Raw genomic sequence first — 18,978 nt, 5'->3', positions numbered from 1 at the left:
GGTTTTTCTCCATTTCTTAAAAAAACAACTCACCTAAAATCTCTGGATGCAATGAATTATTACTACTATTATTATTAGTGTGTGGTAGCTGGCTAGCAAGAGACATGTTTTATAATCTTATTACCCACACCAAGTCTATGAACCACAGTTCGACCGACAGCCAGAGGCTTGGCTCTGCAAAGAATATGCTGTGTATTAACCGCTGAAGAAAATCTAAAAGCTTTTGGTTTTGTTTTATTAAACTGTTTAGAATACACACTGCAGTAAATCTGAACCATAAGGTTTCCTTTTTATAGTGCTTAGCAATCCTATTTTACAGTAACAATAAAAAAACAACCACTCGTAAAAATTCTTGACCTTAGCACTGCATTAAAAAGGGGGCTTAGGAGATCATTACCCCATGAGAAGGGGCATTTGCTCTGTATTAACTCCTGAAGCTCTAGAGAGCCCCTGCACAGTTTTGGGTGCCAGAAAGGGAGACAAAACCAGCCCTGGGCAGGCTCTGGAATATTCAGATCATTTCTAATCCGGGGCAGTCCGGCCTTTCAAACGCTGCAGCCAGGCGCCAGGTTTGGGATGCGTCCCTGGGTCCTGTCCTGAGGGAGGGCTGGGGTCATGCAGGGATCACAGGAGGAGATGCCTGGCCCTCTGGTGTCTCCTCCTGCCTTCCTCGCCCCTTCCAGCCCTACAGCAAGGCCAAAGACAGGCAAGGGCTGGGACGGTCCCACAAGCCACTCTGGTTTGTATCACTGCAGGCTACGCGCCGTAAGAACAAGGTGTGTTTTAGGTGAGGAAGTGCTGCGGAAGGGAAGGGCATGCACTTGCTCTTTGCAGAGAGCAAGTTGAGCTCCTGAGTTGAGCACCCGAGTTGCTCACTTACAGTGCATCCCCTTCCAGCCACACATTGCTCGTTCCCTTCCCCAGCCGCAGGATCGATTCACCAAGTACCTCACTGACTTCAGTGGGAGACACAGATCCTTGGAGAAGCACATTTGGCCTATTCAACATTTACAGGTTCCCCTAAATTGTACAACACAGTGCACACTCAGTAACTTTTCAAAGGATGTACTGCAAGCAACAGTGGGATGCTTATAACTCATGAACAAATACATATGGCCTGATTAAAAGACCGTGCACGCAGTGGAAGTTCTTTCCCTATTGCCTTGTAAGGCCAATATGGGGAATCAAGAGGCAGCTACAGCTTGTCCACAAACAGGAAAGCTGGAAGCAGGATTTGTCCGTCACTCAGCACAACAGTCAGTGCAGCCCTACAGCACTGCTCAACAGTGACAGAGCATGTAGCAAAAGCCAGAGAAGCATAAAGAAAATGCTCTTGCATCAGTTCAGACCACTCCTGTGAAAAAGCTTTCTCAACAGCTGGTGGAAGAGCAACGTAAGGCCCAGCTCCTCCTTCCAAGCTCCTGGTAGCATCTGCATAACCTCTATACATCTTCTTCATGGAGGAAGAGCCGAGGAGAGGAGGTGGCCAGACCAGAGACAGAAAAGAGGCAAGGCAAGCACAAGTGGTGGCTCACTTCTCCTTCCAGCCTCAGAGACTAGAAAATGGCCCTGCCCTTCCCAGATGATTTATTCAGACAAAACATCACCTGGGTAATTCTTTTATTTGCATAAGCTGCCAGCTGCAATCTCCTTGCAAGCAAGCCAGCGTTACTCTTAGCAGCACCTTCACATTTTGCAGTTGATCCTGACTATGGGGCTTATTCCCAAGGACAAGTAGGAGGAGGTCGCGGACGCTAATCCTGGGTGACAAGGGCTGCAAAAAATTCAGAGCAACAGAAGAGATCAAAGTACTATCCTTTGGCTCTGCCACTGGTGTGCCACATCATCTTGGCCAAATCACTTCACCCAGGCTTTCCATCCTTCTGTCTCATCCATAACTCACCAACAGCTGCCTTAAAACAAAACCAGTAATTATGGAAACACCAGGGAAACTCTGTTAGAGTTTTAACATAGCCTCCTCCTTCTGCCTTGATCTTAAAAATAAAGCCAGCTTTAGGGGGCATAAAATTGCATTTTGCATTTATGTGTCATTGTTTGCAAACAACAGAATTCACAGGCTGGTTTTTGGCATGAGGTGAGAAGGCACCCGCTGGGCACTGGAGTAGAAATCCAGAAATCAGGAACCTCTGCTCTGTCACCTGTGGGCTGTGTGACCGTGGGCAAGTTATTTAACACTTCCCTGCCTCAGTTTCCCCAGCTGTAAACCAGGGTTGCTGCTACTCCCCCACCTTGCAATGCTACTGCCCATGAGCTGATCCCTCACAACTACTGCTGCAGTTGCGCTGCCCAAGGTGGCTTTGTTTTGTTCCTAAAACCAGCTAAGCATATTTTCCAGCATGAGGAAAAAATGAGTCTATGATACCCTGCCTTGACTTACTTTGATTCTAGCACAGAAAATACAAGACACATCGATATCTGTCCCTCCTTGATAGACAAACTTAATTAACCTTTGCTATTCTGTTCCAACCTATTCTTTTAGACAAAGGCAGTGACCCATAAACAATATGTTACCATCAGAATCTCAACTGCGGTGACACCTAGAGATATAGCCCTATCAGCAGTATCGGAAAATAAACCGCTTAGATTAGCTCCTCCAAGAAATATGGATTGCATTCATGTCACACATGAGCTGTCAGAAACATTAGGATACTTTTAGCATAAATCTGTAGTGTGAAGGGTATGTTATGAATACAGTATATAATACACTGCTTACACATAAAATTGGGATTGTGTCGGGTGACTTGCACAATATGTATATATTTACACACACACACACACATATATTTTACACATTTTACACCTATTTCTGGAGAGTAAGGCCACACATTTCTGTAAGAAGGCCAGGCTTATTGGAGGAAAAACTGTGCCAGAAACTAGAAACAGGTTGTGGAAGTTGAAAAGAGCAATCTTTTTTACTAGCAAGCAGCTATTCTTAGGAGTTCAAACTGCTAGTTGCCCTATCATGGCCACAGTTTTCTGGATTTAATAAAAGACAGTTCTATATGTTTGCTACTTTTAAAGAAATCCTTGAAGATCAATTTCCTACCTCAGCAACGCTAAATATTCCACTTCCAAATGGTAAATATAATTCCCATATTAGACAATGAGTTAAAATTTCTCAGTCTGATTCTCACCAATACTTATTTCAGTTTTTTGCTTTAAACTGGTCTAAAGAAAGAACAAAAAAGTTGATGTTTTGGAAGTGAGAATACTGGTTTGCCAAGCTGCATTTAAAAAAAAAAAAAAAAAAAAAGGAAAGAAGAAAGGGAGAAAACACTTCGGAGCATGAAACAGAAATTACATGAAATTCTGAAATTTGTCCAAAACCTCCTGGCCAGCCTTAACCTTTCTCCAAAGCAGGATCCCTGGAGTTACCAGAGTAACAAAGAAAACTCAGCCACTGGTTTCCAGGTGTGGGGGCATATTCTGCATCTTGCAGATTTTTAATGGTATGACTGTAGGAACCAGAAGAGTTTCAACACTTTTTGGGGAGGACACCAACTCACAAGGAGTCTCGATTATCCTTATGCCGTGGGTCACACGCCAGCAGTTTCATTGCCAGCTTGGACAATTAAACCTGATTAGATTCGGACATGTCCATCCAGGTTTTACTTTTGTTGTGGTAAAAAGATTACAGTCACCCCATCATTTCCTAGTTGCAGTCCCTAAGTGGGTTGCAGTGAGACCAGTTTCAGAAGCAGCAACTTCCACTGTATACCAACATGCTCTAACTTGCAGTGCTAATGTTGGTGAACTCATTTAACTGTTAATTGGATTGAATGCACATAAATTCCTGTTGTAATGAACAATTATGAGAGCTTCAAAGGAGGGTCCAGATGCACACACAGAACTGGAGTGAAAGGAGATGCACAGTAACCATCACATCTGCTACACCTCCTCTCCGACCTAAGCTCGTCTTTTCTTCAGGTGCAACACCAGACATATCTGATTATCTGCCTTAGAGCTGGCAAAAGCAGCAGAATATAAATGACTGAACTGGTCTCGACCAAAACTATCATATTCATTATGCTTATCAAATCATGATGGATACAGCTTCTGGGATAATTATATACAAATGAACAAAACCTACACAGAAATATCTAAAAAAATTGCACCTCTATGAATCCACTCAAGTACGCGAGCCTCTGCAAAGAACAAAGACTAATGAAATCTGACATTAATCTACATTAAAGATTCAGTGATTCGGTTTATTTGCCAAGGCTCAATGATGCATTAATCCTCATCCCATCCCACACACACTCACACGTTTCCTCCCCAGCTTTTCTCCCTTGCTCCCTAAATCCTGAAACAGCAGACAGCTGGGCTGCTCAAGGCCTTGCCTGCATCCAGAAGTTATCTTACTTTAAGTATGCAATTCTCCTTGTGTGGTTGTAGTTATTCCAGGACAAGCGAGCCTCCACCAACAGAGCCTGGAAAAGGCAGGGGTCTTGTCTACACTGCTTAAACTACGACACCTCCCAGTGAGCACAGGGGTAGCTCACACCAACAAAGAAACCCTCCTGCGGGCTCACAGCTTTGCAACCTGCCCTGATTTGGTCACAGCAGGCATCGCACACCTATCACTTTGGTAAAGAAGCAAAAATCAAAAACCTTGATCAAAACAGTTATACCACTACCAGTCACATGAGCAGACTGACTTGTACTGGACGACTGGTTAAGAAAGCCTGTGCATGTAAAAAATAAACTCAGTCAGTACAGGCAGTCCAGCAAAAATCCCTGTGTAGATACAGCTACGTGTTTCCTCTGGAGAGAATCAGCCTGCATAGGTTTGCCAGCAAAACGGCCTGAAGGTGTAAGCAAGGCCTGATTCCTCTTTGAGGATCACGCTCTGTAACTCTCCTGTAACTCCTTACCGTGCTTGACAGAGAAACTCATTCATCCTTCTCTATTTAACACTGTATTTCTGTGAGCTTCCCTTTCTGGTAACCTTCCATGTGCAGAATCGATGTTTAACCATGTGCAGCAGCTGAGAGCTCGTTCCACTTAAAACAAACCATCTTCGGTGCCACACAGTGTTTTACAACCTCGGTGTCACTGCACCCACTGCCATCAAGCATTATCTAGCCTAGCTCTCACTGTAAAACTTTTTATGATTATTTGTGCAATGTTATGCTGTCGTAACCGTATGCAAACCCCATGATTCGTAACTCTTCCAGCAATAACAATCCTTCTTGCAGATCAGCCTCTGAGAAACAGCTTGTAAGTTACATGACACTGACCTTGAACTACACTCTGCGCTGCTGAACAGGACAGGTAGGTCCTGGTTTTAGGCCATTTAGAAGCTGGGGAGATGTCACTTCTGCAGGCAGAAAGCACCACCTCTAGTCTCTCTGCACAGACATCTCACCAGAACAGCACTGAGAGATCCCAAAAGGTTTGGCCAGGAGAAATTAAAATCTTAGGTGAGGTAAATCACTGAATTCACATGGAGGTGAATGGAACCATGCGATACATCCCACAAGGTGGGAATGAACACCCAGCACTGGTGCCTGCTGGTGGAAGGAAACTGCTCCTTTTTGACAACAACTACCTCTTTTTTTCCTTAATCACCTCTTCAGTATCTCACTAATTTGAGTGGCACTTAAGCAGAAGTGAGTTACAGATTCTGCAGGGCCCCAAGAGAAAAATGCATGGAAAACACACTATTGCTTTTATTTCTTTAAGGAGTGTCAAAGGTCCTACAAGAAACAGGCAATCTCACAGTGAGACAACGGACCCTCTACGCCAAGACTTCTTATATATACAGTCTAGTTTCAAATGACAGTACATGACAACAGAACTGAGAGGACACCATCTTCACTCCAAGGTTTAACATATTTCAACATACCCTCATGCATCTCTTCCTCAAACACTATGCACTAGGATAGTCAATACCTGTAATTTACTTTCCCTTTTCCCAAGCAAGTAAAATCACAGAAGTCTCTACTGGCTGGAGGAATGGTGAAGTGTGGGACTAGCAGCCTGCAAGAACATTATTTTCACAAGATGAATGTTGCTGCCCCTCATTTATATTGCGACAGTGTCTCCAAGCATCAGCTTGGCAGTAGGCTCCTCCAAGCTAGGTACTGCAAAAGCTTCAGAAGTAACTTTCTATCTGAAATACTCTGCTATGATGTGCCAGGTTAACCCAACCAACCAAAATGAAAATGCTAAAAAAGCACTGGCACCTCACCTCATTACCATGTACAAAATCCTATCCCCAGCTTGCCTTGACTAATCCTCCCCCTGGTGTGGTGACCAAATTCAGCAGCTAGAGAGGATGCTATCAACTAACCTAACTGAAAAGGTGTACCTCCATGTATTTGAAGGTGATTGTGGTGAAGCTTATCAACACACTGAGAGAAGAAAGCTCTCGTGGTATGGGCTCACATAGCAGAAGGAAGGGAGGCAGCTCTTTTACATACAGCTGTACTCACGGTGAAAAAGGGACATGGAATAGTACTAAATGCAGGCTGCTGTAAAGCCATGATCTTAAAATTCATGGACCTGCCAGCTGTTGCCTCAGGAAGCCCTTGCATTTTCAGAAGGACCTTTCCACAAAAAAAGTGTCTAGTGACAGGAAAGCCTCACTGAAGGTGATGTGGACTGCTACAGTAATTGTAATCAACCTGTAATCAACCTTAGTTCCAGCTCCTCAGTATCAGAAGTTAAAATGCCCTTTCAGAGTTGGTCCCTGTGCCAGAATTGCTAGAGGAACTCTCTGTCAGCAAAGGGGACGACCCATCTGTTCCCTTCAGAAAGGAGGTTTTGGTGGACACTTAATCTTTCATTGTTGAGTGGTTTCACAACAGAGCCTTTGCAGAAGGCAGCCTGCCCCCTCCTGATGCTCTACAGAAGAGGTCTGCGCTCTCCTGCCCTTGGACAAGGTACAGGGGTGTATGCAGACTCAGAGGGTGCAGCCTCCCGAGTTCAATCTCAGACAGAAAAGCATCACAGCAGCCCAAGACCAAGCAGCCTGAGGGTCACTGAAATGGCTCCACTTACTTTGCCAAGAATCCCCTGCCTTGGCAGATTTCTGTTTTTTCTAGTCTTCGACCAATACTGAGCTGGAGGCTACAATTACCAGGTCCTAGAGTGAGAGCGCTTGGCTGGCTTTATACCATAACTAATGAAGTACACAGAGCTCTTGTGTGAACCTCTTAGGCACAGCCTGTAACTTGAGCTACCCAAGTCGAAATCGCAAGCCCTGGAGCTGACACTGCCAGAACACACCATTAGCAACACGCCATGTCACATTCAACTGACTGCCACCAACCCACTGCACAACAGCATGGTCTCCTGGGTCACTTCAGTGCCTTGGATGTGAAAGATGGAACAGAAAAGAACAGGCTTCTGAAGAGCAAAGCCTCTCAGAAATGACACCTGAAGCTCCCAGTATGCTATGTTGGGTAATTTGAACTCTTTTTCTGGAAAACAGCCCATAATCTACTATGACATAAATCAGAAGATAAAATCAAGTGGGTGCCCTTTATCTGTGCTTGCGGCAACCTACATATACCTGTATCATTGCTTTTGTTGTGCTGCATCATAACCACCCATTTCGGTTAACTTTTCTAACGTGGGTCCCAATCCCACCCTGGAATCTGGTTCTGGTTTTGCACTGCCATGAAACCAGCGAACAGGAGGTCAGAATCAGGCCCAAGAAACAGCTTATTGTCCACCTCACTCTTCTGTGTAACACCTCTGTAACATCATACCTGCCACTGTTTTCCCGACTGGCTTGGCATGTATGTCGCTGGGAGGCTTCGAAGGCTGCTTTTCATGGCCGACCCCACAATCGTACCCCCCGTCTCACTTGAGGAAGGCTCACTGGCCACTGCCATTTGGTACTGGGAGTAGTTGTACAGGTTGTTATAGTAAGGATACAGGGAGGGCTGGTAAAAACTGCTGTAGTAGGTGGAGTCCACAACCAAATCAGACGTGCTCTCCAAGTGCCCTCTGCTGGGGATGGAAGGGATGTCCTGAATGAGCATCCGCCCCTCTGGAAAAGAAAAAAACACAAGCCATTATGAAACAAGAGGCTCCATGAAGAAAGACCATTACCTTTTACCTTCTGATGAGCTAAATACTTCTCCTGAAGGTAATAAATAGGAAGAGATGGGACCTGAAAGGGAAATACGGCTGGGGGTTTGGTGGAAACTCAAGTGGACGGACATGCACTCAAAGCTGAAGACCACCTACAGACACCGCAGACCGCAAAACAGGAGACAAAACCAACTGCAGGTTAAGACAGTGCTCTCAGCCCTCAAGCAGCATCAGTCGATCTGATGATGATTTATACCATCTAAGGATGCAGCCCGCTAGTATTTTCAAATTGTAACAGTGTGCCAAGTTTCTCTTAGCCCCTTGGAAGCAGAAAGGCTCTAGCTACAGCATGACGCCATTGCCCTGCAGGTGAGAGGACACTTTCTGAACATGCCGCTAGAACAGGCAAGCAGCCGCAAGGCCAAGAGGAAGCTGCAGCAGGGAAAGCACCGCATGGTCAGCCAAGGTGTCTCAGGGGCTAGCTCTGAGCAGGGAGGCCCTCAATCCCTGCTGAACCTCCAAACACAAATTTAGCACGTTTACCTACAAAATCACGGAGCAGAACAAGCTCCTACACCACTGGCGAAAGAGGAGGAGAAGGGGATGCACTCCGGAGGATACCGGCTGCGCTCCCAGCACGCTGCCCCGCAAAGGTCTGCCTCCCCGGTCGTTCCCGAAGACTGGGGTGGGCTTCTCAGAGGCTTTTTAGAGTCCCATTTTCCACACTCCAGTGTTCACCAATGCCTTGCGATACTTGCAAGGATGAAAAAGGGAGGTGCTTGTTGGTACTGTTTCACAACCAAGCTCTGACATGCTGCATCAGCTACCTGGCTGAGCCGCGGCTGAGACACAGCAAAAAACTGCCGCAATCTTAGAAAGTCTAACCACACAGTAAATATACATTTACATAAACAAAGCAGCAACTGTAAACCCCACGATCGATGCAGCCCTGGTTCTAGCTGGCATCCCTGTAGCCCTTGCCCTGCACCAACCCTTAGGGTGTTTGCAGCACAACGTTGCCTTCTGCAAGAAGCTCCTGCTCTTCCCATGATGTTGTCTAACTCCACCACGGAGGAGAAAAGGATGTGGCTTAAAGCATACTGATGAGCTCTCAAGGGCCATCAGCATGGAGATGAAGCAGCATGGACAATAGGCATGTATGAAATAACAACTCTAAGAGAGATGTCAGGCAGGCGTTGCCTCGTTTGTTCTGTGCCTTTCTCTTGGTGTATCTGTACCTTGGTTACTCACCTGCAAAATGCATACGGTGGCATTTACCAGCCTCTCACAGTCACGGTAACACCTTCCACTGTACTGTGTATTAGCTGCACACTAGATCCAATGATCGGTTTTACCAATTATTGCCATTTACAATACAATTCTGTTTCACTTTGTCAGCTGTAATGAAAGCTCTCTGCAATCATGGATAGTCTCCTTCCAGGTCACTAAATTATACAGTCAGCCCTTGCTGACATTTTGTTGACATCAATGAACTATACCCATTTATTAGCAAACAGAGCATTTTATGCCTCCTGCATCTGATTTTTCTGCCCCTCAGCCCTATGTGAGCAAGAACCTAGCCAGCTGGCCTTTTTCATTGGGAGTAACTCTCAAATTTGCACACAGAACAGGGGAGCCTGCAATGCCACAAAAGACCCTTCACAGTTTTTGCGCTTTCGTATTTTTATGACATTTTAATATTGCTATTATTCTGCTTCTGGGCAGGCCTCTCTTAAAAGTCCTTTTGTCCGTGTCTTTGAGAAAATCATAACTTAGATCACTGGCACTGAAAAGCCAACAATTCTGTTAAATCACGGCACGAGCCTGACTCCCGTCCCCGAACTTAGCTCCCAAATAACGCTGCAGTCCAATTGTTCTGCTTTTCATGCTGAAAATTAGAAGCCGAAAGCAAAACCCTTCAACATGTTCCCTGCTGGGATACAGAATTCACATGAGACAGGGATATGCAAGGCAGCCAGCCACTTAACTTCTGGCAGGGCTACGCTATGCCGCACAGATGTGCAATTTCTTCTGAAACCTCTGCGGTGTATTTCCACTTGCAGTGTATCATAAGAAGGGATAATACCTTCCGCTAAGAATACTAGCACCAGGAAGATGTGGCCTCTTTACACCCACACAGGAAAGGTGAGCCACCCTGAGATGTCACCAGCTAAAAGGAAGGAGGGGAGAAAGTAGCAGGTTTTGCAGCAACTTTTGGAAAGGTCTCATGCACTACACTTCCTAACATGTGAGGGGCTAGACTAGAACAGTGACCTGCCAGCAGTCATCCCCAAAATCATACAAGCATCCTTAACGTCTGTTATGTTCAGGTGGCTGGTAGTGCTACAGCTCCTTCCTGAAGAAAGAGCAGTGGTGGCAGTCTTCTGCTGCATTAAGTAGAAGAAAAAACATGCTTTGTGCCCCTTCTTCTCTCTTTCTACCTCCTATCTGTGGTTGGGGCTGCCACCGGAGGTGTAAAAGGGTTGACTTGCTGCCACCTGTTTTCCTTTATCTAGCTGCACAACAGCTGCCAATGGTTCAGTGTTCAGGGCTGTTAGGAATCCACCAGAATGGTCCTCTGCCTTCCTTCTGCTGTTCCTCCTCTCTCCAGTAGCCCCTACCGTACTATCAGCTGCCCTCTTAAGACTCAATATAGAGCCAGTCACCTGCTCATTTACCCACCCATGCACCCACACACATAAATCCCCAGAGGTCAACAGCCCTGACAACCCTTCTGAGCTACAGCCACACTAGAGGGATGTGCCCCAGAGCATTAGCAGAAAAAGCAGGAGCCATGGGAAAGGGGAAAAGTTCGAGTGAAGGCACAGACACACCCAACTCCGTACAGAACTAGGACTCCTGTGACGGCGCTGGAAAGCAGAGTTAATCTTCCCTAAATCCCAAGCCACATCATGCTCCTGAAGATAGAAGGACTGGCAACATCTGGCAAAGACCAGGAGAAAGCTGCCACATGCTTCAACCCACTTCCCCCCAAATTTAGGATAAAAGTTTTTCTTTGATGTCATGCTTTGGGACAAGTCTCTGCTTTTTTTCTGGAGCATCTGGAAGCGATTCACGCAGGAGAGGGGAGACGTCTCATACAAGACATAGCTTCGTGCCATCTGGACTGTGGGCGGATGTTGGGTCAGACCAGGTCAAAGCATCCCAGGGATTACTCTAAACTCCTCACAGTCTTGAACCAGCCAGCATGAGGGAAGGATGCCTCTGGAGAGCTGCGTTCTTGCAGGTCTTCAGCAACGCTGGCTTGCATGAGGTCAAGGGCAGGTCTACAGTCCAGCTCTACGCTCTTACCCCATCCAGCCTGGCTGAATCATGTCATCTCCTACTACTAGGAGTGTACATCATACATGTACAACACGTATAGAACATACACAACTGTAAATAAATTAAGGGGAAAGAGTTTTGCTATTAACGGAGAAAGCCCTGAAAGTCTTGACTTTTTGCTGAGCAATGAAAGCTCAGGAAGAAAAGCAGGTCAGACAAGCCAGTACCCACATAGGGTACCTTCAAAGAAGTGCTAAGGGCCAAGGGGAGCAAAGAACCCTGCTAAACTGTCTTAGGGATAAACCAAGGCACTTGGAGTTCTGCCCAGGGAAGATTTCATGTTTATTGTATGCCCAGGGAGAGTTTTTGCCCTATGCATGCTGGTTCTCTCCAGCTGAAGTCGGCTAGCCAGCTGGCAGGCAAACACACTGCTTCTGGGCTGCAGCATCCTCAGGCACAGCCACTGTTTCCAGAATAGGGCAGATCTATTGGAAGCAATGGCTGTAACTAAACTTTAGCTAACTGGGGTTCCTCTGGCTGGTCTTTGGCCTGTACCTGTAATTCTTGACTCCTACCTACAGGCTGAACCTTCCCACAGCCTCACCTCCGGCCACTCAACGAGCAAGGTGTCCTCCTCAAGGGAGGCTGTCAGCCCGTGGCTGCATTTTCAGCCAGCAAGGAGAGAATACAAGGTTAAGAAAGCAGCTTCAAGCTGTTTTTTTTTTTTTTCTCCCAAATGTAATTCAACACAGCTGAATGGCTCTGCTGGCAAGGAGAGGGTCCTCCCCTGCCTCAGAGCTTGCCGCATTACAACACCTGCACATGAGGGGCAGCCCTGAGGTTCATTGCTCTAAGGGGAGCAATTTTCGAGAGGAATTAAGCTCTCAACAAGGCAACTGCTGCTGCGCTGTCAGACTCCCACCCTGCCCCTCCACCTGCCCTTTAAAACAAGAGGGCTGCTGCAGGAGCTGGGCTCATGCCTTGGCTGCCTTCACCCTCTACATGGAAAAACTGGGAAGGGCTCCTGGGTCTTTCCCCTGCCACTAGCCACAAATTTTAACATTTTGCAAGCTGCAAACAAGACACGATTAAAAATATGGGACTGGACCTGTACAAGAAAGAACAGAAATTAGAAAAGCAAACCAAAAAAAGAGTGGTTAAAATTCTTGCCCAGTTTTTGGAACACTAAATCTACAATGCAGGGATGTCAGGCGCTTTCCATGTGTGAGAAATGCTCTTGCACTGAGACAACAGTATCCCTTCATGCAGTTGTGCCCTTGGATCTCTAAGCTCTTTTCTATGTCTTTACTAATTCCTGTGGAGAACCAATGCTACTTTTTTTGCACTATGTACACAGTGTGAAATATGGCCCACTCTTTCATAGAAGATCAATATGATGCACGATAAATACTGTTATTGATCTTGCAGTGTTGTAGACGACTTTCCAGCTCTATGGCATATTAATAGTAGTTAACCAGTAATTCATTTCAGGATGGCTGGGATTTTCTTTTAAGGAAGGTGAGTTCTCGGGGTCAGTTACACATATGGGTCTTATACATTCAGTAACCTATGAGGGGCTCCTGCCTTCACTTAGCAGAGCATGGTGAAAAACAGTGGTCCAGTCCTCAGTTAATGTAAACCAGTCTCAGACCATTTACTTCAATAAAGCTATGGCGATTTACACGAATTGCAGATATGCATGGCAAAATCAACACAGAACCCAGAATATAGATCATTCTTTCCCTTCTTACTTTTTGGGAGGAGAGAGGAGAAATGGCAGGGAATTTACAGGAATTTCTATCATAATCTCTTAACTCATAGATGCAAACGTGTTTTTAAGCATATGCACTGGGAAATGCAAACACTGAAGTTCTGTCTGTAACATTCACTCATTCTGTACATAAGCATGCAGTATTTTCTCTTCCTACCAGTACTGTTAAGGGCCAGATATACACCTTATACACTGCTAAAAGTAATTTAAACATACCTGGGCAAGCCTCTGATGCTGAGGTCAAATGGCCCAGAGACCATACTATGAGGCTTTCTCAGCGTCTAAAACAGGGTGGTAGTACCAAATTGCCTACTGGGAATGGTTACCGGACCACACTTGGGAATCTGGGGGAGAATATTAATCAGCTTGGGATGGATGCACACCAGGAACCGTTTTAGAAATCAGGATAGTACACACAGTCACATTTCAATGTCTGGGAGCATGCAGTGGCATGGTTCAATTTACTCATGTGGCCCTAACAGCTGATTAGTCTCCATCTGGTCATATATTTCAACAAAGGGATTCTGTATATGCAGGGTGGCAATTAAGAGAATTCCACTGCCTGCATTTATTGGCATGAGTTCTTATATACACCTATGGTTAGCAGTTTTTATTTCTTTTATTAGTCTTCTACAAAGGTGAACATACACATCTGTGTATATGTACACATACATAGACATGCTGCTGAAAACGCAGAAGAAATGTGACTACTCAAGTAACACATTTACTCAAGGAGCTGGAAGGCATAGCCATTGCCCAGTGAGCAGAGTTCAGCTTCTGGTACTTTACATTTCCTGTAGTTTTCAATTCAGAGTGACTGTTTTCATCACTGCAGCGTTAGTAGCTTCCTGCAAACCAGCCTCTGTGGCAGGAGACAGCTATGCCATTAAAACACCAAAAATTAATTATTCAGTCAGGAAACACTTGCCTTCAGACCCCAAAACAGTCTTGGATCCGCACCTGACAATTTCCCTTGCTCAGTATATAAAGCATCACTACGTTCCTGTTAACTGGTTTGGCAGTATTAAGTCTCGCAACGCATTAGTTCAATTCATAGCTGGCTTTGAGGTCGGACAGTAGCCTTGAATGAAGCCCGTGTGAAATCACTCCCTAACATCATAATCAGAAACGCTGGAACAATATGTTTCTCCCACCAGACAATCATGACAGAGCTATTTCAGATGTCAAAGAAAGCTGGCACCATTACTTACTTTCTGCTGAGACACTCTGCCTCCCGAGGAACAAAACCTGCACGCTCGCTCTGCCTTTGAGAGGAGTATTTCTGTTCTCTTCCCATTAGAAGTTGTGGATTATCTTCGGTTCCAGCGTTGAACTTTTAGCTTGCTATAAAGTTAATGTGCTAGACAACGTTCATTCCAGGCAAGGCTGTGGGGCTGTGTATTTTCTGCCACCCCCCAAAAAAGGCCATTATCTGTAATTACCCATTACCATGCATAATTATTTCTTCTATTCTGGTCTATGGCCCCCAGGACTTTATGCTGTTACAGCTCACTGCATTATCTTATCAAATTTGTTAAGGAAGCTTTTTTGACCTCTTGAGCACTTGTCACAGCACATACAAAAGCCGGCAGTAAATTGTCTAAGCATGTAGTGTGTGATTTATTATTTGTACCCTGCACAGTGATAACATACAAAATATTCCACACTAACACCTTCTCTATTCCCACTCCCTGCTTTAGCTAAAATGAGAAGAGGAAAAGAAACCTCTTTAGTAAGAGAAGGAAGGGAATGGGAAGAGGCTGGAGTCTCCCAATGGGAATTTGAGGAACACAACAGCAACACATGGCTAAGCCTGAACATCAGGCTCTGGAGAAGGTCCCAGCTGCTCTCCTCTCCAATGCCACCTTTTCTCTTTCTCCTTTCCCTCCCCAGAGTCCGATTCCACCATTTTGGCTTCTTTTCACACCTGTGTAACTCTGCTGAGCCCTACTCTTTCACACAGAAGCTCATTTACTGCTCATTTACTGCTCTCAGTACGCAGAGAGGGGGCTTTAAACACCACCCCACCCCACCCCCAATTTACAGCTTCTGTCAATGCAGTACAGGTTCCCAAGAGACAAATTTGGTCCAATGTAAGATTGACAGGGATTGTCCTTTATGGACATCGGCGTGAGTGCACAAAGGACCAGGTTTTTGTCTCCGCTGCTCTCAAAGCTCCCAGCGAAGGACCAGACACTGACCTGCATCCCAGTACCACTGCGTCGGCTAACAGTCTCACCGCACTATGAGTCCACGCACTATGTCCCTCTTCTTCGTAAGGACACTGGAATCGGACCCTGCAGGGAAGCAGGGCTCTCAAGAAAACAAGAAAGCTGACTCCCTCCATCCTGATTTTTGTTCTCCCATTAGTCCTCTTTTTACCAATATACTCCAGAGGGCGCTTTACCTTAAAACCTCTCTTTCAGGTGTTTATATGTATAAAACTCTCAACCCACATCCCTACCTGCAAAGAGGTATTTAAGAAATTATTGTTTAGCAAATTCTAGTAAAAAAAAAAATTTTTGTGCTTTTGAACTGTGTGATTAAATAAATTTCCCACATACAAGAAATCTGAGATACCTTTCTGCCATCATCACAAATAAAAGGAAACATCAAGGACCACGTACTCACTTTGGACTAAAAGTGCACAGTATAAATTACTATAGCACAAGGTATGCAGAATCAGGCCTTTCAGATCTGCCAGTGAAAGCCTTCTCCCTAAAAGCAGAGTGAAAAAACAGGAACCCTGGACTCCTGAAAGCATCCCTGAATTCAGGCCCTAAGAGATGGCGACCCAAGCCACTTCTGTGAAGACAAAACCCTTCTCTGCGTTTCTCCACAGTTTGCAGACCTCTGGCCCATCGCTCTGTGCAGGTTCTCAGGCAGCGGGGAGGTGGAGACCTTAACAGTGGTGCAAGGAAGAGAGAGTCACCCTGCGTTCGAGATGAGCCAGCAAATACAGGCAAAGAGCAGGGTCCACAGAGCAGCTGGGGAGCTTGTGCTCATACCCCCATCCTGGAGCCTGGTTTCTGAGACGTACGGGGCTGTCCTACTCTCATTCACCCATGGAAAACCAGCTCTGCAGTCCTCCCAGCTGTTCTGACCAGAAAGCTTTCGAGAAAAGCATGTTTTTTCCTCCCTCCTCCAATTGCCAACAACACTACAACCCCATCTCAAGCTCAAACGCCAAATCCAGCGGTTCTTTTTCCTCCTTGTTCAGGACTGCCTGCCCAAACAGCCCCGGATGCCCAGCTGTGCTCGACTAACATCTGTTAGAGGGAGAGGCCGAAAAATCTCTTATCAGCCATATCAGACGCGTGGGCTAAAAGCAGCTGTGTCTCCAGGCTAAAGAGAATAAATCATAGCCAAAATAGCTTATTGCCACCGCAGTCCATAGGTACCTCTCTGACCGAACCTGGGGAACACAGTTGCTCAGCAGAGATACGCCTTTCTTAAAGCAGAAATACACATTTAAAAAAAAGAAGGAAAAAAAAAAAAAAGAAAAAATGCACGGTCCAACAACTCTGAGCCTCTTGCAGGCTCCTGGCCTGTTCCCAGAGCTGAAGTGCACAGGGACTGATCTACCCCACCTCCTTATCACAGCTATGCCTTGCCCGGGCACTTATTACCTGTCAACTCCTGCCACGCTCTTCACCTCCTCCCACCGCCCCAAGACAAAACAACCAGTCACTGCACCTTCCCTGCAGCAGCTCTCTGACAGCTAGGGTCCCACAACACCCCTCGCCAGACAAAGCAGCTGGACCGCGAGTTCAGCCAGCATTATCAGCGAGGAGCGGGCATAACAGCAGCAGTGTCTGCAGGCACGGGCACGTGTCCTGGGGGCAGGAGACAGCTTTATCCACAAAGATGTCAACGCCTGCACTCTCCTGCTTCTCAAGGTTTAGACTACCACAACAATACTCATTTTCACCCTGAAGGAATGAGTATTACTTTTTTCTTCCCTCTAGGAATAGTGCTGGAGTCGTCATTTGAGTGAAGTGGAATAAGCATTTCCAGTTCCACCTATAAAGGGCTAAACCACTCCTCAGTGGGACAGCACATCTTACCAAGAACAACATTTGCCAGAAAGAGGCACTCTAGGATAAAAGTTAAGCAGCAAGGACAGCACATTTCAAGAAAATCTGGGAGATCCTAGAATGAAGGCTGTTCAATATCATTTTGCTTGAGCCCGGTGGTGGACATACCCAACACACAAGCTTTTCATGGGATTCTGCATCCACATGATGCTTCTGTTCGCAACATCAAAACCCATCCCATGAAATGACACAGAAAACTTGAACTTGAGCCCGTCTAATCTGTCAAAGGCACGAGCAATTCAGAACAATCATATAGGTATTAATTAAATCATAGATGAGAGGGTCACCAAAGGGCAAAATAAACTGCCATCTCTCACCTCAGGACATGTTTTCTGGTCTTTTAATCATTCCTGCATCTCCTGCCTGAGCCCTTCCAAGTTCAAGCCCAGGTTGCTGGTTCAGACCATGGCTATATCCCCACCACCAGCTATAAAGAGAAACCCAGAGAACAGTATGAACAGGGCAAACAAACGTGATACCTCCCTCGCCCCCTCTCCCAGCCGCCCATCATTTTTGGCTCAGTGGCATTCCTGAGCCTGGTATGCTTACTTAATAACCACCAACGATCTCCCTTCCAATATCTGTTGAGAGCCCACTTCCCTGTATATACAATATCACCAGGGAAGGAGTCCCACTAGTCCCACAGGCACCTCACCAGTTTCAGGCACAGAAGACACTAAGCCTCCTCCCCATCACAGGTCTGTCTGAAAGGGCTGTACCAGTCCTTGGTCATCCTTTTCCACCAGGAACCACTAACATTCAGCAGCTCCTCTGCAGTGACAATGTTTCGCAGGGACAGACTCCTCCGTTTTTCTCTTCTGGTATGGGTTAAGGTGGCTCTGGCCAGCCATCTAGCCAAGCCCTCCCACAGTGCACTTCTGTCTTCTCCACTGCTTGCCAGTCCATGCACCTCACCATCACCTACCAAGATGACCTGTGGCGATTCCAGGCTTGCTTCCAAGATACCAATGGGAAGACCACACAGCTTACAGCCAAGCACAGGTCCCTGTGAGACTTCTCCAGAAACACCACCGCATTAGATTGCCACTCAGACCTACATTTTCAGACCAATACGATCATCCTTCTTAAAACCACCTAACACATAAAATATTGATTTTCTGTCAATTCAGTTTCCTAATCAAGATGTCAGGGGATACAAAGATCAAATGCTTTGCAGAATTTGATTGCATCAATATGTCACTTTGTCAAGCAATTTTGTAACGATAAAAGATTACTAACTTGACAGAATCTTTTACCCATAAACTTCTGTTAATTCATGTTGTGTGAGCATCATTTAACAGTTGCATTTCTCTCCTTTCCTGCATATTTCAGTCCGCTGTGGACTGTTCCGCTGTTTTCACAAAAACTGATGTCAGACTGACGGATTTGTAGCCACCCATCCTACCGCACTCGCTTTTCTTAAACACTGGCATGACATCAGCTTTCTTCCAGGCCTTAGGAATTTCCCCAGTGTTAAAAGACTTACTGGAAATCAGTGTTAATGGACCAGAGAGATCCTCAGCCAAGTTTTCCGTTGTGTGTTTTTTTTTTTTAAATACCGCAGGCAAGTAATCCAATCCTGCTGATTTCAGTTACTGCTGGAAATGAAAGCAGAATGTCACCATCTCAATATACAGCAATATCATCTGCCTTTCTTCAAAGCAAAGACCAGAAAAAATTATTGAGCATTTCTTCCTCTCTTCCACATGTAGAATTATTACCGCATAATGGGTCAAATGACTGCTAGCTCTCTGTGTG

At 45.7% G+C, this 18,978-nt stretch overlaps 1 protein-coding gene across 1 annotated transcript in view; it reads right to left on the bottom strand.

The window, feature by feature from the left end:
- DMRT1 (doublesex and mab-3 related transcription factor 1) overlaps positions 1–18,978 on the bottom strand; it is a 61,822-nt gene that overhangs the window by 29,213 nt on the left and 13,631 nt on the right. The window contains exon 3 of the mRNA XM_075526923.1: positions 7,740–8,023. Coding sequence (XP_075383038.1) covers positions 7,740–8,023 — 284 coding nt within the window. The remainder of the gene's footprint in view (positions 1–7,739; positions 8,024–18,978) is intronic.

This window comes from Mycteria americana, chromosome Z (genome assembly GCF_035582795.1).
Source record: "Mycteria americana isolate JAX WOST 10 ecotype Jacksonville Zoo and Gardens chromosome Z, USCA_MyAme_1.0, whole genome shotgun sequence".
Classification (NCBI taxonomy): domain Eukaryota; kingdom Metazoa; phylum Chordata; class Aves; order Ciconiiformes; family Ciconiidae; genus Mycteria; species Mycteria americana.
This window is presented reverse-complemented; position numbering and strand designations above follow the sequence as displayed.